The sequence below is a fragment of the Panulirus ornatus genome, chromosome 18 (assembly GCF_036320965.1).
Source record: "Panulirus ornatus isolate Po-2019 chromosome 18, ASM3632096v1, whole genome shotgun sequence".
Lineage (NCBI taxonomy): Eukaryota > Metazoa > Arthropoda > Malacostraca > Decapoda > Palinuridae > Panulirus > Panulirus ornatus.
The window spans coordinates 57,816,271-57,832,732 of record NC_092241.1 but is presented as its reverse complement, the minus strand read 5'-3'; the positions used below and the strand labels follow the sequence as shown (position 1 = coordinate 57,832,732).

General features: G+C 44.0%; 1 protein-coding gene and 1 long non-coding RNA gene across 2 annotated transcripts in view; one reads left to right on the top strand and one right to left on the bottom strand.

The window, feature by feature from the left end:
* LOC139755155 (uncharacterized) overlaps window positions 1–16,462 on the top strand; it is a 36,212-nt gene that overhangs the window by 9,114 nt on the left and 10,636 nt on the right. The gene's annotated exons all lie outside the window — the stretch shown is intronic.
* Window positions 415–14,198, bottom strand: LOC139755154 (cytochrome c-like). The gene is made up of 3 exons (XM_071673308.1): window positions 14,078–14,198; window positions 11,318–11,383; window positions 415–1,155 (listed from the first exon to the last, which is right to left on the bottom strand). Exons 1-3 carry the CDS (start codon window positions 14,118–14,120, stop codon window positions 830–832), a joined length of 435 nt encoding a protein of 144 aa, XP_071529409.1. The 5' UTR covers window positions 14,121–14,198; the 3' UTR covers window positions 415–829.

Here is a 16,462-nt window from a genome sequence, read left to right as displayed (position 1 = left end):
CGCCGGATGTTAAAGGCAAATCTTCGCATGTCTCAACTCCAGCAGTTAGGAATTCTTTCCAAAATTCTCTTATGTGCACTTGTATTAATGATTCCTGTCTTATTCGTCCATATCCTTTATTAACTCTATGGTTGCATTTTAGTTTTTACAAACGAGATAGCTTACATGAAATTGTTTCCACCTTACTAAACAATATTTAGTATCCTTACATTCTCTGGGGTAAGGTGAGGACGTGGTTACTGTATTTGCGTCCACTTGCAACTTATGTTAGAGATAAACTTTGGTGTCAGGGTTTGTATATAGAAGTATATACATTTGCCTATGAATATTAGATAATGTAAGTTGTTTTTGCACATCAAAAAGTATTTGAATTTAAAAAATAAACTCGAAACATCAGGGTATATAAACACAGGATTACGTAATATACATGTATTTTAATGAAAAGGAGTTTAATGGAATGAAAATCTTTTCGTACAGACAATATGCTGTAGAAGTCGAGTCATTCAGACGATGGCATTTAGTGAAGTAAAATAAATTAAAACCAATACAGACGGTACCAAACAGCTTGTTAGGCGAGGAGAGGGAGGAGAACCGGCCAACACTCCCCCCAGCGGAGAGGTGTACAACACCCACCTCGCCCTCCTCTCCTCGACCGACGCAAGACAGGTAGACGATGAGATACATATGTACAGAGAACTAATCCCGGCAATCAGATTCTTCTAGGACTATAGAGCACTAAGAGTCACTGACTTGCACTGTTGGTTCATCATTATCCAGGGATTTAATTTTTTCTTTTCTAACAATAGTCCCTTAAGCCATCGAAAGTCTTTTATGAACACGTGGCTGCCTCCAGGTAGGCTATCAAATCGGCGCGTTCCTTCTTTTTCTTCAGCCCTGCAAATACCATCTTGGTACCCGGGATGTATTTCTTAGGGTTCGTGAGGTAAATGTCTAAGGTTTCGGCAGTCCACGAGATGCCCTTGGATTTGTTGGCGTCGGTGTAAGTGTAGCCTGGCGCTTGACCCGTCTGGCGGCCAATGAGACCGTGTAGGTTAGGGCCCGTCTTGTGCTTGCCACAGGCTTCAACGGTGTGACACTGCGCACACCTCTGCACGAAGATCTTCTTGCCCTTTGCAACGTCACCCATTGTGGTAACTGAAACAAAATGTTTTGTGCATGAATAAAATATTTTAGTTCATGATGTGTTGCATGGTTTTCTGTTTTCTCCTGTGAACGACCCTCTGACCGGATCCTCACAGACTGACAAGACCCAAAGGTCAAAAACTAAATTCTTATATCATGATTATAATCATTCTCTAAATACACACTGTTGTTTATAACACTACTTCAGCTTCCATAAATAATTTACGCGTCCGTTTAACTAAAAAATTAAATCTTTGCACAAATATAAATTTCATAACATCTAAAATTTGTAAAATGAACTTCATGCAAAGTAAGGACCTTGTATTATGCCTCTGCATTATGGACCATCAAATTGTAACATTTCACGATTTTTTGAAGGGTACGAAAAGGCTTAACATGAAATATCTAGAATATTAAGTTACTCTTCCAAACCTATTAGTGTGCTGATAAAATTATGAATAGATATTCCAGATGAAGAATTAAAGTGACCATCACAAGACAATGTATTTAGGAATCAAAGTTATGACGTTATTTATGATATATAAATATCAATATATCTACGGCGATTTAAAAATTTAGTAACTTCAAAATATTTACATCTGGCTCGAATAAGTAAATTCAAACTAACGCTGTTAAGGTGAAGTAATGGATATGTTGGGTTGCAAGTTTTTCAGATGAAATGCGACATATTTACGAAAAAGAGAAGACGAATAACTTTGGTATTGTAATAGTATCCAGCTAATTATGCAAGTAACCTGTCAAACATCCTTTTCATCTACTCTCTTCTGATCCATCCTGTAATGAGTAATCAATTACCCGTTCCGGTTTACAGCCAATGTCTGGCCATGCCATTATCACGTCTTTACGTAATTCTAGGAGAGGTTAATAACTAAAGATGACCAATAAAGAAATTATAATGACTAGAAGGTTGGTAAAGATTCAATTAACTTTAACGAGATGCCAAATTAAAAGAAAAATACTCAAATCATGTCAACCTTTCTCAACCACTATAAAAAAAAAATCTAAATAAACCAGCGACAGTGTTTTTCTGGCTTCCAGAGTAAAGAACCTGTAAATCTTAAGTTAGTGATGGTGGAAGGGAAGAGCGCGCACCTTGGACACAAAATGCGCTGAATCACGCGGTACAAGGCGGTAGGCAACAAGGTATGGTCGCCCAGCAACCAGGCTACGTTGATTATGGCATCATGTAAACACGAAGCTTAACCTACTTCCAAAACGCTACCGTAACTATTAAAATACAATCTCGAGTGTCATCCTCCACACTGCACGATAATCCTACGCCAAATGGGGAAGCCCCTGACCGGTTGCAGCATCCCTGCCTTGACAATGAACTCTGCGACCCTGGAGGCGCCGCCCTCCCCGCCACCAGGCCAGTGGAACACCCCTACCCGCCACACATGCCAAACTAGTTCGAGCATTTTCTCGCCATTTCCTGTTCTTCACATTGAAATTAATTTATAGAAATAACGTGTAAGCTGATGACATCTAACTGCATACCCTGCAAAACAGAGAACCTTTTTTCACAAAATTTCTATAATAAACTTATGTAAGCAACGTTTAACTGTCCAAACCGGCGTCTGGGCCAGTTCAAGTTGGCCGACAGCGTCACCATCCATCATGCACCACAGTGGTAAGATTCAAGAGTCAATAACCACAATAATCGACACAGATAAATGCCATACAAGGGAAATTTACGTAAATTTTGAAACAAAAAGGTGCAATCCGGTTTAGCTGCTCCATCTTAAAATACACAGTGTTATGATTACATATAAAAAACGAGCTATACAGCTTAAACCGAAGAAATATTATATCTTCGTAAACATGGCTATGGTTGAGACAGAGAGCAATAGTTTAAACAGTTCCGGAGTAAGAGATATAATAACTGATAGGTCCTGTGATCTGAATCTGGCTCACACGTTACCCTCCGCAAAGTTCTACCTGAATCGTATTAGGAACACACACATACACAGGTATTACACGGTGTGTACCTAAATCTTCTCCAACACAAGAGAAACATTCCTTAAAGCATGACGTTACAACATTCAGGTACGATGTCCTCACCTCTGTGATGAAGGCTACGACATCACATCCAAGTGTCGTAACCAACGTGCTCAAGGGGACGTAACGTGCACACAATGAGGTTAATCATTACGAATATCAATTAATATCGATTAGTAGTAATTAAAATTGACTTTTCAGGCTATGAAAATACCAGCTGAACCACACGCATGGTTCACAAATATCAGCAGGTGCGACTCCCATGTATACCATATTGTCCATCACGAGAAGTAAGTAATCTTCTTCACTCATGTTATACAACCAACCTGACTGAGCCCCTGCACCGACGCGTCGCCCGTCAGCTGTCTGCACACCCAGTATTGCCACCCCACTCATCATCATCATCCCCCACTACACTATATATATGATCGTTATTTCCACTATACTTTAAGTTACCACCATGTCGCCCTAACCTCAATACATTACTTCTGTGCAAGTTTCCTCCTCGCATTAAAATACACGTCCATGAGACAGGCGGTTAATGATGGATATCTAGACGGCTTATTATATTCCCCAATACCACGTCCGTGGCCATCAGGTCAACAATCGTATGTATCATATAATCATTCCACTCCGTCGTCACATTAAAATATGAGATCTGGAATGTGAAAACCGTGATAATGTTGTTATATGTTACGAGTCTACAAAATTCTCTGAGGTTACGTATATCCGGCTTTTCTGAACCAGACATTTTTTAAGGTGAATAGGCCTGGTCTTTGACCTGACCCTGAAGCATGAGGTCAATGGCCAGACTATCAAAACCCAGGAGTGTTCAACGTTGTGCTTGGGATTAAACATAATCATATATAAAAGAAATGTTCACTGTGGACCTTTGAGTCTACATTTCCCAGCCACTGGAAGTAGCGCCGTCTAAAGTTGCTGGAGTCTTTTAGAAAGGTCCTGGGTGGCACTAAGACCCATGAAGCTTGGTTCTGGTGATAATTATAAGTAAATACATAAAACTTGAGGAAGGACTTCATATGGCAGGAGATATGTTCTTGCACAGCGTTCCCTCGGCAAGTATGTACATCCGTCACACTGGGAATGAATTATGTGGCGTAAAGAGAGACTACTTTAAATCGCAATAACCGTCTTAGTGACTTATTTTATCGTTATACTTGAATACATTATATGTGTTGATTATAATAAATGGTACTTATCCTCAAAAAAAAAAAAAAATCCATGACGATGCTTTCAATACGAGTAAAGCACATAAGGAAGCCGGGCCGCCTTACCTGGACCAGTGTTATCTTGGTGAGAAAATGTTAAAAACTGTCAAGGAAATAAACAGGTGATACTGGAAAGCGCTACTCTACATGCGGGGGAGAGTATTTCAATGTCAACTCAGCCCATGTACATATATCAATCCTTAAAACTGAAAATAAATCATTACTTTTATCTAATTCAAACTTGTCAGTTCATACTTTTACTTACAAACTCCTTTCAAATGCAACAAAGCCTTTTCTAAACTTTCAAAATACCTCACATAATGTCCGCTTAAAATTTCTCAGAATTATTCACATACTTGTTATTACTACTATTATTACCAGTGATGACTAGGAATACTACCCACGTATCACCCAGACGGGCTGGGGCCAGGTGATTGGGGAACCTCCACTCCTGTATTATCACTTTCCGATGGAAGTAAAAGAGGAAGGAGTTAAGAACAATTTTCCTCTAAGGCTTCGGCATGTTCCTCACGCTACCTACCTATGGCAGGAAACAGTGAAAAGTATAACAAAAGACACCTTAAGAAGCTTTGTAATAAATGCTACGAGTTTTTGATGCGATGACGGAAGAAGCAATTTGATATAAAAATCATTATAACACCTAACGACTACATTTAACACGAAACATACTCCTGGATACTAACTATGTTAATTAAGGTAAACCTACATACAAGTAATTATTTTATATTCCAGGGGTGTCGAGTGACATTCCCGGGGTGAATGGCGGCCACACTGGCAAGGACAGGAGGCGTCAGCGGTGACGACATCACGGCTGTCGCATGGACAAATTCACATCACGGATGATAACCCAGTTTTTTAACGAGTTACACTCTAGCCAATCCTAATCCTCACCCTCTAACATACCTAACATCTGCACGAGAGTTACGACCATCATCCATGACTAGAAATAACGGTCTATGAACGATTACTTACGTAAAATCCACCACTTTCGCTTTCCACGAGTGACGTCATCAATGACATCACTGCTACCCAATGCCTGCTCGCGTTCTCAGGACGTTCAATGACCATATTTGCGTCAGCCGTAACGTTGTACACGGGGATAATCTTGACGCATTCATTACGGATAATAACCATAATGTCAACCATCCGGTAACTGTCGTAAACTTTATCATTCTGTAAAACTATCTATAAAATTAGTACGGATATAATGTTGATGGCAACTCCACCACACCAACGGCCGGATCAATGTCCCGATGTCCTATTCATTTTATAATTCATGCCAGGACTAACTTTACCCAGGACCTTTCTTAGGCTCCTGGAGTTCATGGCTGCGCTACTTCCAGTACCAGGGAAATTTAATTTCTTTGAAGAGAGATTTTCCTAAAAATTTCGCGAAAATACAGCCTCACCCTGGTGAAATGCACATCGTCCCCTACACCTGCACGTAACACACACGGTTCCCTAAACATACATGTCCCCTCCACCTACACATTACACACGTAGTTCCCTCCACCTACACATGCACATTACACACGTAGTTCCCTCCACCTACACATGCACATTACACACGTAGTTCCCTCCACCTACACATTACACACGTAGTTCCCTCCGCCTACACATGCATATTACACATGTAGTTACCTACACATGCACATTACACACGTAGTTCCCTCCGCCTACACATGCACATTACACACGTAGTTCCCTCCGCCTATACATGCACGTTACACATGGTCCCTTGCACCTACATCCCGTACATATGGCCTCCTACATACACGTCAAACCCTCCAACTCATGTACACAAGCGCGTAGCGACCCACCAGTATGTGCACATGATATATGCCAACCCCCCCCCCCCCCCCGGACTAATCGTGCGTAACTCGTACGTGTTGTACCCCCCCCCCCCACAACTTCACACATTACCATCCTAGACATGTGCCTCCTCCCCACACACACCTGCCATACGGTTGCCTCATACCAAGTTGAACTTTCACCCGTTTAAGTCAGCAAAAACCAGTCAACATTCCTGGGTAACCATGATCCACATCTGAATGTTTTCCCTACATTTTCAGGGTCAACCTTGACGCGGTATAACAACTAATAATTAAATAATAATAATAATAATAATTAATGATGATATAAAATGATAAAATAAAAACTTTAAAATGCAGGCTGTATAACTCGATTCCGAAAAAATGCATCTCCGACTTTAAAAATTGCAGTTAGTCTTGACTTAAAAGAAACTGTTCAACCATTAGGTTTGATGAACGGGGGTTTGACCAGATCATTAAGGATTAGGTCAAAGGCTGCATCGCGTACACCTGGGGTCGTACTATTGTGTTAATGAGGTTAAGATAACATAACGCACTACTCATTTCCGTGGGTAACTCCATCAAACCCAAATGAGAGATCTTCGTGAAGGAATATCAGAATCTGATAACGTAAATGAAAATATAATCAAGGCAAATGTTGATCATTTCCATAAATTTCCCAAGGATTTTTTTTTACACGTCTGAGGTTAAACCTCTTAGTTTATCACAGCATCTACATTTTGAACTACTATATACTCATAGTTTAAGTGGATCATTTGTCCGTCTGACGTCAAAGTAATTAGAACGCCGTATTACAGAGTCGTTTGATTTGCAATTAAGACTTTTTCATATTCCTGTAATTCCAATGTGCTGATTACCCCAACTCAATAACCTTTGATTTCAATCTTCTATAAATTTTATACTGACCACACATATTAAAAGTTTAGTTTTTACCGTGGGACTGCAATAATCTTATCAAAAATCTGGGTGACAGCACACTGATGAAGTTAAAACGTTACTTCATAAACGGGAGCGAACTGTCTACTTAGAAGCAAGCAAGATGATTTAAATGAAAATATAAACATGTTTCATAATCTATGATGTACCATATTGTATTACTACAAGCAGTAACCTGGGAAATTAATCCGCACTATTTCCATCTGATTTTTTTCATCCACAACCTTTATCCAAATCCCAAATATCTTCTAATAACCAAACTCAGTTACCAACATTCAATAACTCAAAAGACTTACAGAACTTATTGTAAAAATACTTTGTACTGAGCTTTCAGTATCACGTCTACTTTGTAATCACTTCCCACATCTTGTTTATAAATTACTGAGAACATGCATGGATCAATATCATGCATTATATACATAAAGTTCCTTCCAAGTAACAACTATGGGTCCTTACAGGTCACCAGAGATCTTCATCTGAGCCACAAATGCTTAGTTGGTCTGACCTCTGACCTCACAGGTCATCAAAGGTCGCGGACCAACAGGGTCACATACCATTGTAGTACCACTTGTTTCCAAAGTTCCCTGCCGGCTTGCCTGGACCATAAGCCGTATCTTGGAAGGATGGTTAGGTATATATGGTACATATACACACATCACTGTGGAACAAGTGCAATGAAACTCATCGTTCGCGGAGATGAAGCGATTTAAGTCATTTTTCATTCCTGATTAGAGAGATTAATGCAATATTGCAAGCTATCAATTTCACAATATGATTGACCGATATTCATTTACAACTCCACACGTACAAATGTGCAAGTGGTTCGTTCGCACCATATAAATCTCTCGTTAGTCTCGACTTAACCACAGATATTCCCTTTATAATATAATTCCAGAGAGAACATGACCACTGGGCGTCCACACCCTTGCCAGCACCTTATAATAATACATTTAACGCATTCAAAACTCTCTAATGTCCTCCTTCCATCAACGAGATCTACCACCGTACGCACCATTACGCAAATAACTCGGGATCTACCACATGTAAGCCAGGATCTGATATTGATTTTCAAGTGGCGGAGCCGGCCAGCTGATCCCACGATTTCATCATCGCCACACCGACCAGCCCCGAGGTACGTTCCTCGCCCAAGCTCATATTTCTGTCTCTGCGACTTCGAACTACTCACCAGGACAGCGACAGTAGCACGAGTACCTTATCCTCCACTTCACACACGAGTTTCCCACAGGGTTTCAGTTAAATGTTCCGGTTTATACTCACTTTCAGCGAGCGATCACGCGTCGTCCGCCTGCAAGATAGCAAGTCCGGGGTAGAAAGGGAAGTGGGTGCTGAGTGCCGGGTGTAAGCTCCAACCTGATTGGACCACCTCGATGAATGGCCTCTGCTAGCTGGATGCTGATTGGCTGGGGCTTCCAGCGAAAACCTGGAGCTAAACGAAACTCTGGGATCTTGCGTAAAGTTTTATCGACATCCCAGATTATCCCATTAAGGATGAAAAGTAATATAAGATACAAGAAATAATTCCTCAAAAAAGTTAGACTCGTTTTGAAGTAAGGAATCAGCCATAATAATAGATTCTTCCAGGAGAGAAAACGTACGTTTTCAGGGATGACTACAACATCGTATGTTCTGCTCACAAGGAAGTGTAGTGACGACGTAGGTTTTGGTTATATAAATGATAAACGTACAGCCAGAGTATATACGAAGGCATAAATTTTTGTCTTATTTGATAATTAATGCACAATGTCCTTGACAGAAGTATATTTAACTTGATAAACATACATTAACATAAAATTCGTGCGTTCAAACAACTTAAATTAGAAATATTCGTAAATATATGACATCTCTGGTAACATTCTTTATTAATTATTAATTCGGATGAAGATGAATGTAAATTGCATAAAATAATTATGTTCATCTACGAAGTAAACATAATTAGTTACAGTACATGAGGAGGAGGGGTGGAAATGCATATTCAATTGTGATAAAATATCAAAATGTAATTAATTTCTGGTCATAAACCTGAGAGGGAAAAGCTTCATGCTCTAAACACACATATTGTGCTTAGTGACGTAACCAAAACATTAACCACGACCCTTGAACACGACGGTACGACCCTTTAGCACAATGTTAACTTTAAGCACAACAATACGACCCTTGACCACTGACCCTAAAGCACGAAGGTTCATTCTTCAGAACATGAAACGACCCGTAAGCACAATACGACCTTGAGTACGACATGAGCCTCGAGTACGACGACACGACCTTGAGGAAGAATGTACGACCCTTGAGGACGACAATGGTAAGCAAGAGCACGACGATGTGACCCTTACGCACGACGGTATGACCGTGAATACAACGTTACGACCCACTGAAGACGAAGGTAAGATCTTAAGGGTGACAGTACAACCCATGAGCACGACGGTACGACCACTGAGCATGATCACATCGTTAACCACGATCGCACGACCTTGAATAGGAAGGTACGACCCTTAGCTGATGGCCTGGCCCTTGACCAATTCATAGGGTCAGGTCAAAGGGCCAAGCGACCCCACCTGTGGGTCGTATGGTCGTACACAAGGGTCGTATTGTCGGCTCAAGGATCGTACAATCATGATCATCGCCAAACTCTGCATGGCGCGGCTGGTCGCCAGCAAGTCAACCTTTCCACCTGAACTCTCTCTCTCTCTCTCTCTCTCTCTCTCTCTCTCTCTCTCTCTCTCTCTCTCTCTCTCTCACTGGAGCTACCGTATCTTCACACAAGAGTGTCCACCTCCAGTGACTCTGAGTGAGAAAGAACTGGACACATCAGAAACCTTTACCAGTGAGCCGCTGGATGAGTGACCCACCCAGCTGACCACAGGGTTTGTGACTTGGGTTCGTCCGTCACCACAATCACCTCGTACCCACCAGTGCTGTACAGGTATGTACGTAAACTGTCCTACAACCACTTCTGCGAGGGTAGTAAACAACCCATGAAGAACTGTACAGCTAAACAAGCCAATGCCTTAGTTTGCTCATAGTTATGTGTATGTTAACTACTATATATATTACTATCACGCAACCACTGTAAACATATTCATCACTTAATGTTCACCCTTAAGTACATATGTCAACATAGTATTACTACAGTTCAACATGCCATATCATGTAACTTTACATCACATAATGTACACCATTAAGTACATAATGTACGTCAACACAGTACTAGTGCAGTTCATGTCATATGTAACTTTACATCACATAATGTACACCATTAAGTACATAATGTACAGCTCATCATCACCAGTATATAATGATATGTTCCGTCAACCTGGCTGTACTGTGTAGCCAGATGTGTCTCATGTGTTTATCCCCAGTGTACAAGTGTCCAACCACACAATGATCCTATGGTCTCTTGTGGTTAAGTTAGGTTAGGTTAGGTTAGGTTATCCCCAGTGTACAAGTCTCCAACCACACAATGATCCTATGGTCTCTTGTGGTTAGGTTACGTTAGGTTATCCCCAGTGTACAAGTGTCCAGCCACACAATGATCCTATGGTCTCTTGTGGTTAGGTTAGGTTAGGTTAGGTTAGGTTAGGTTAGGTTAGGTTATCCCCAGTGTACAAGTGTCCAGCCACACAATGATCCTATGGTCTCTTGTGGTTAGGTTAGGTTAGGTTATCCCCAGTGTACAAGTGTCCAGCCACACAATGATCCTATGGTCTCTTGTGGTTAATTATCGAGTTAATCCTATGACCCCCCCTCCCCTCTCCCTACCCTCACATTGTGTACTTCCTCAACTGTGTATTCCCAGCCAAGTGGCAGCATGGATCCAATCCAACGTTCTTGATTCATTCATCATTCATTCACAGTCAGTTCAAAGGTCGTGCAGTCGTGTTCCAGGCCCCGTACCTTCCGCTCCAGGGGTCGTACAGTCAAACAGTAAGGTCGAACTTCAAAGCACATACACAAGGCTGAGAGACGGGGCTACATGAGTGTACAACTCTCCCCGGCACACACACACCCACACACACACACACATAACTGTAAACATACGTGATATTAACATCTTCAAGACGTGTATAGAGAAAGCGTTACCTACCTTGGTCCTGTGGTGAGGGTCGCGTATCGCCTTACCTGGTGGACATGGGTCCTTCTTACACGGGGGGCACTGTGGTGGTGGTGGGCAAGGCGGCTTCTCATCTGGAGGAGGAAGGAAGGCAGAGACGAACTGTCAGGTCAAGGACATCATCCGGGACATTGGTCAGACGAAAAGTGGTGTACAGAAGGGAGGACCATGAGACTCACCCACAGGTCAAGGGTCATTATGAAGTACCACAGAGACACAGTCAACAGAGGCTTGTCACTCCATGAACATCAACCCCACACAGCAACAGTGACCTGCTGGTTGTCTCTGTGGTATATGTAAATACTGGCATGACACAGGTGCTCAAGGTCTATGCAGACTCAAACCTCGGTGCCATATGTATATATATATATATATATATATATATATATATATATATATATATATATATATATATATATATATATATATATATTCTTTCTTTTCTTTCAAACTATTCGCCATTTCCCGCGTTAGCGAGGTAGCGTTAAGAACAGAGAACTGGGCCTTTAAGGGAATATCCTCACCTGGCCCCCTTTCTTTATTCCTTCTTTTGGAAAATTAAAAAAAAAATGATGAGAGGGGAGGATTTCCAGCCCCCCGCTCCCTCCCCTTTTAGTCGCCTTCTACGACAAGCAGGGAATACGTGGGAAGTATTCTTTCTCCCCTATCCCCAGGGATATATATATATACATATATATATATATATATATATATATATATATATATATATATATATATATATATATATATATATATATATATATTCTTTCTTTCAAACTATTCGCCATTTCCCGCGTTAGCGAGGTAGCGTTAGGAACAGAGGACTGGGCCTTTTTTGGAATATCCTCACCTGGCCCCCTCTGTTCCTTCTTTTGGAAAATTAAAAAAAAAAAAAAACGAGAGGGGAGGATTTCCAGCCCCCGCTCCCTCCCCTTTTAGTCGCCTTCTACGACACGCAGGGAATACGTGGGAAGTATTCTTAATCCCCTATCCCCAGGGAAATATATATATATATATATATATATATATATATATATATATATATATATATATATATATATATATATATATATATATAACTTCTACCATATACATATGCTGCTACTCTATTTATACCCTACTACCGCATATATACTATGCTATATTATACATACCGTGCTCACCTATATTTCATTTTCATACTTATTCGCCGTTTCCTGGGTCAGCGAGGTAGCGCCAGGAGCAGACTAGGGGGAAAAAAAACCCGGACCTCATTCGCCAAGGTTCATTTTCCAGGTGTCATATGTTACTCTCTATATGTCCTGTATATCACTTCATCAACAAGGCCTCCACACTAAACCCACATGTTACACTTAAACATAAGGAGCAGGTACTGGCAGTCGAATGTGTACCAGAGAAATATTCGCCACAGAGCTGCGCCTGCGGACCTAACCATCAACCCAACTTGTGGAAGCATAGGGGAGGGGGGGGGGGGGGTAAGACTACTGCCGGATGTGACGTATGACGTGGGGATTTTCATGGTATAGATACGTCTGAGGCGGACACAGCTGATTGTTACGTCTGTGAGGCCCACGTACCACCATCTACCCGTCTGTGGGCAGGACATTGTACATTGCAGAATTCTGAAGAGGGGAACTGGGAAGACGAACTCTTGACTTTTCGCAATAATACTTGACTCCAGCTCAGCTCTCTCTCTCTCTCTCTCTCTCTCTCTCTCTCTCTCTCTCCATCACACATGGCACTCGCCACCAAGTCCCTCACACAACTCGTTCCTTCCTAACTCTGACTTCCCCTACTGTGGGCGCCGTGTGCTATGCCTCTACCTAACAGCAGTGTTCGGTATCATACAGACAGGCAGGAGGTAGACAGGTGATCTGTCTACCACACCGGGAAGGTGGCCGTGAGCCGGTCGAGCCTCACCGTGTCACTCGACGGTAAACCAATACAGCAGAACTCGACGCCCCTCGACGCGTGGGGCTGTGTTCAGTCCAGAGGAGCTGCGTGGTCCACTGGGGGCGCCACCCCGCCATGCAACCTCCTTCCTGCTGCTGTTGACCGACATCAAACCTGCCTACAACCCAGGAGGTGCGGGGCCCTATGCTCTAGGGCGGCCCGCCGGTGGCGAGGGACCTAAGCACTGGGTCTAGTGGGTTGGGCTCGTTATCCCACCCGGCCAACACGAGAGCCAGTAACTCTCTCTGAGGCCTCCTGCTGCAGCTGTGGACATCTTGAGACTGTCTGTGTGGCGAACCTGACCCAGTGTAGGCGTCCTGCTCACCCACACCACTAGGGCACTGGGCCCAGGGACGCCAAGCTGGGGTAAACTCATGTCCACAAACTGTGTATATATATATGTGTGGGCACAAGATCCACGCATAACATACTAGACACCTGTATACATATACTTTACTACACACCTGAATTTATACTTTTCCTATCTCTATGTTACGTCTTATATGACATGCTGTACTGGTCACCTGGTCGACCCAGTGTGGCACAGACAACCAAGCGACGTGGCACTCACAACACCACGTCATCAGAGGCAAGACCTGCCTGCCTGTGTCAACACCGTGGTCTCCTGCAGGACGCCGTGAGGGGCGTCGTTCACTACGATCCTATCTGGGGAACACGTGTGCTTCGGGTCAGGTCAAATGGGGTCATGGGCCATACCGTCGTGGTCGAGGGTCGTCCCGTCGTGCTCAACGGTCGTTCCGTCGTGCTCGAGGGTCGTACCACAAGGCCCGGTACGTGAGACAGCAGCGCCTTACCTGGACACGGACACGTGTCACCACCATCAGGTGCGGAGGCCATGGTTGCAGCAGGAGGAGGAGGAGGTGGTGGTGGTGGTGAGGAGGAGCTGTGGTCGCCGTGTCTTGAGTCAAACTGGCTGACTCCTGTGACTCCCTCCCTGCAGGCGGCCCGGAGGGGGGTTAAAGGGGGGTCAAGTTCTGATTCACATTTCCGGTGTCCACCCCCCACCCCCCTCCTCCCAGGTTGGACGCCATTCTCACTCACTCACTCACCGTCACTACAAAATCACCAGTGACTCACATCTACCAAGCGTCAGGTTAAGAAAATGTAGTCCGGGTTACATTCATCATTCATCATCATGTTCCCAAGTTCGCCCCAGAGAAACGAACGCTTTCATCACGGACCATCCCTTCACCAAGGACCATCCCTTCATCACGGACCATCCGTACCTACCCTTGAGACCATCACAGTCCATCCTACGCGGTCATTCTCGCTTCTAACCACGCTAAACCGTCCCCTACACCACCACCGGACCATCTGTTAACAACGCTGCCAAACAACCCACCGAACCAGCAGACGAGTCGTTGCCCCCCCCCCCCCTCTATCCCTCATAACAAGCTACCCCGAAAACCCTCAACTGTGTATGAAGCACGTGTGTGTGTATATATAGTATATAGAGGCACGTGTGTGTATATATAGTACATAGAGGCACGTGTGTGTATATAGTATATAGAGGCACGTGTGTGTGTATATAGCATATAGGGGCACGTGTGTGTGCATATAGTACATAGATGAGGCACGTGTGTGTGTGTGTGTGTTGTCCCAGCAACCATGGGGGTACACCTGGTAGATATATATATATATATATATATATATATATATATATATATATATATATATATATATATATATATATGAACGTGAGTGTTCAGGTGTATATGGTCGTGTTCACCAAGGCTTGGTCACACCACATGGATCTGTTCCTTCCTAAGCCCAGCGTCTGTGTTGAACTGGGCGGTGTTGCGCTGTGCCACACTCACGACCTGCCCTGAAGACGGCTGGGAATTCTTCTTCTTCCCCTATGGCACTTCTCTGTGCCCCCCGCCCCCCCGGCCTTGGTGTATGGGGGCGTGTGTGTCTATAGTCGAGGGGCGTGTGTGTCTATGGTCGGGAGGCGTATATGTCTTTGGTCGGGAGGCGTGTGTCTGTGCCCGGGGGGTGTGTGTGTCTATAGTCGGGGGGCATGTTTGTTTATGGTCGGGAGGCGTGTGTGTCTATGGTCGAGAGGCTTGTGTCTATAGTCGAGGGGCGTGTGTCTATGGTCGGGAGGCGTGTGTGTCTATGGTCGGGAGGCGTGTGTGTCTATGGTCGGGAGACGTGTGTATCTTTGGTTGGGAGGCGTGTGTGTCTGTGGTCAGGAGGCGTGTGTGCCTATGGTCGGGAGGCGTGTATGTCTATGGTCAGGGGGCGTCTGGTCTATTGTCAAGAGGCGTGTGTGTGTGTGTGGTCGGGAGGCGTGTGTGTGTGTGTGTGGTCGGGGGGCGTCTGTGTGTGGTCGGGGGGCGTGTATGTCTGTGGTCGGGAGGCGTGTGTCTGTGGTCGTGAGGCTTGTGTGTCCGTGGTCGGAAGCCACGCACGCACAATTCGCCTGGGCCTCCAAGCGTCGTCGACCCATCCTACTGTGCTGCACCCGTGGAACATGACGGTAAAGTCTATGCGTACGACCACCCCAGGGCACAGTAATACGACCCTTGAGAAGACGGTACGACTCTTGAGCATGATCCCCTGGTCCATAACTCCGGAGTGAATATTCAACCGAATCTTCAACCCGGACCTGAAGATTCGACACAATCTTCGTCCCGGACATGAACATATGACCGAATCCTGTGTGAAACCAGCAGCTTCATCAGAGCTGGAGAGAGAGAGAGAGAGAGAGAGAGAGAGAGAGAGAGAGAGAGAGAGAGAGAGAGAGAGAGAGAGAGAGAGAGAGAGAGAGAGCACAAACCAGTAGTTTACTCAGCCTGGATGAAATCTTCTGAACTGAATAGTGCCTTACCTTGGGATGGAGTATTCTCAACCTGGGATGTTGTCTTCCCAGCCTGGGATGTTGTCTCCTCAGCCTGGGATGTTGCCTTCTCAGCTTGGTGGAGTAGGGTGGTGTCAGCTGATATGACCCGTACCTCGCCTGACGTGTGGTCTCAGGTGGAGAGGAAGTCGCCTCAGCTGAGGAGGTTGGAGTCACCTCATGTGTGAGGAGAGTCGTCCTGCCTGACGAAGAGGCAGCCATCTCAGCTCTGAGGAGAGTTGTCTCAGCATGGCAGAAACCAGCAGTGTCACCTGGTGGGAAAAAGGCGAAATGCTCAATGCCACTGGCAAGGTACAGTATTCTTCACGTAAAAAGA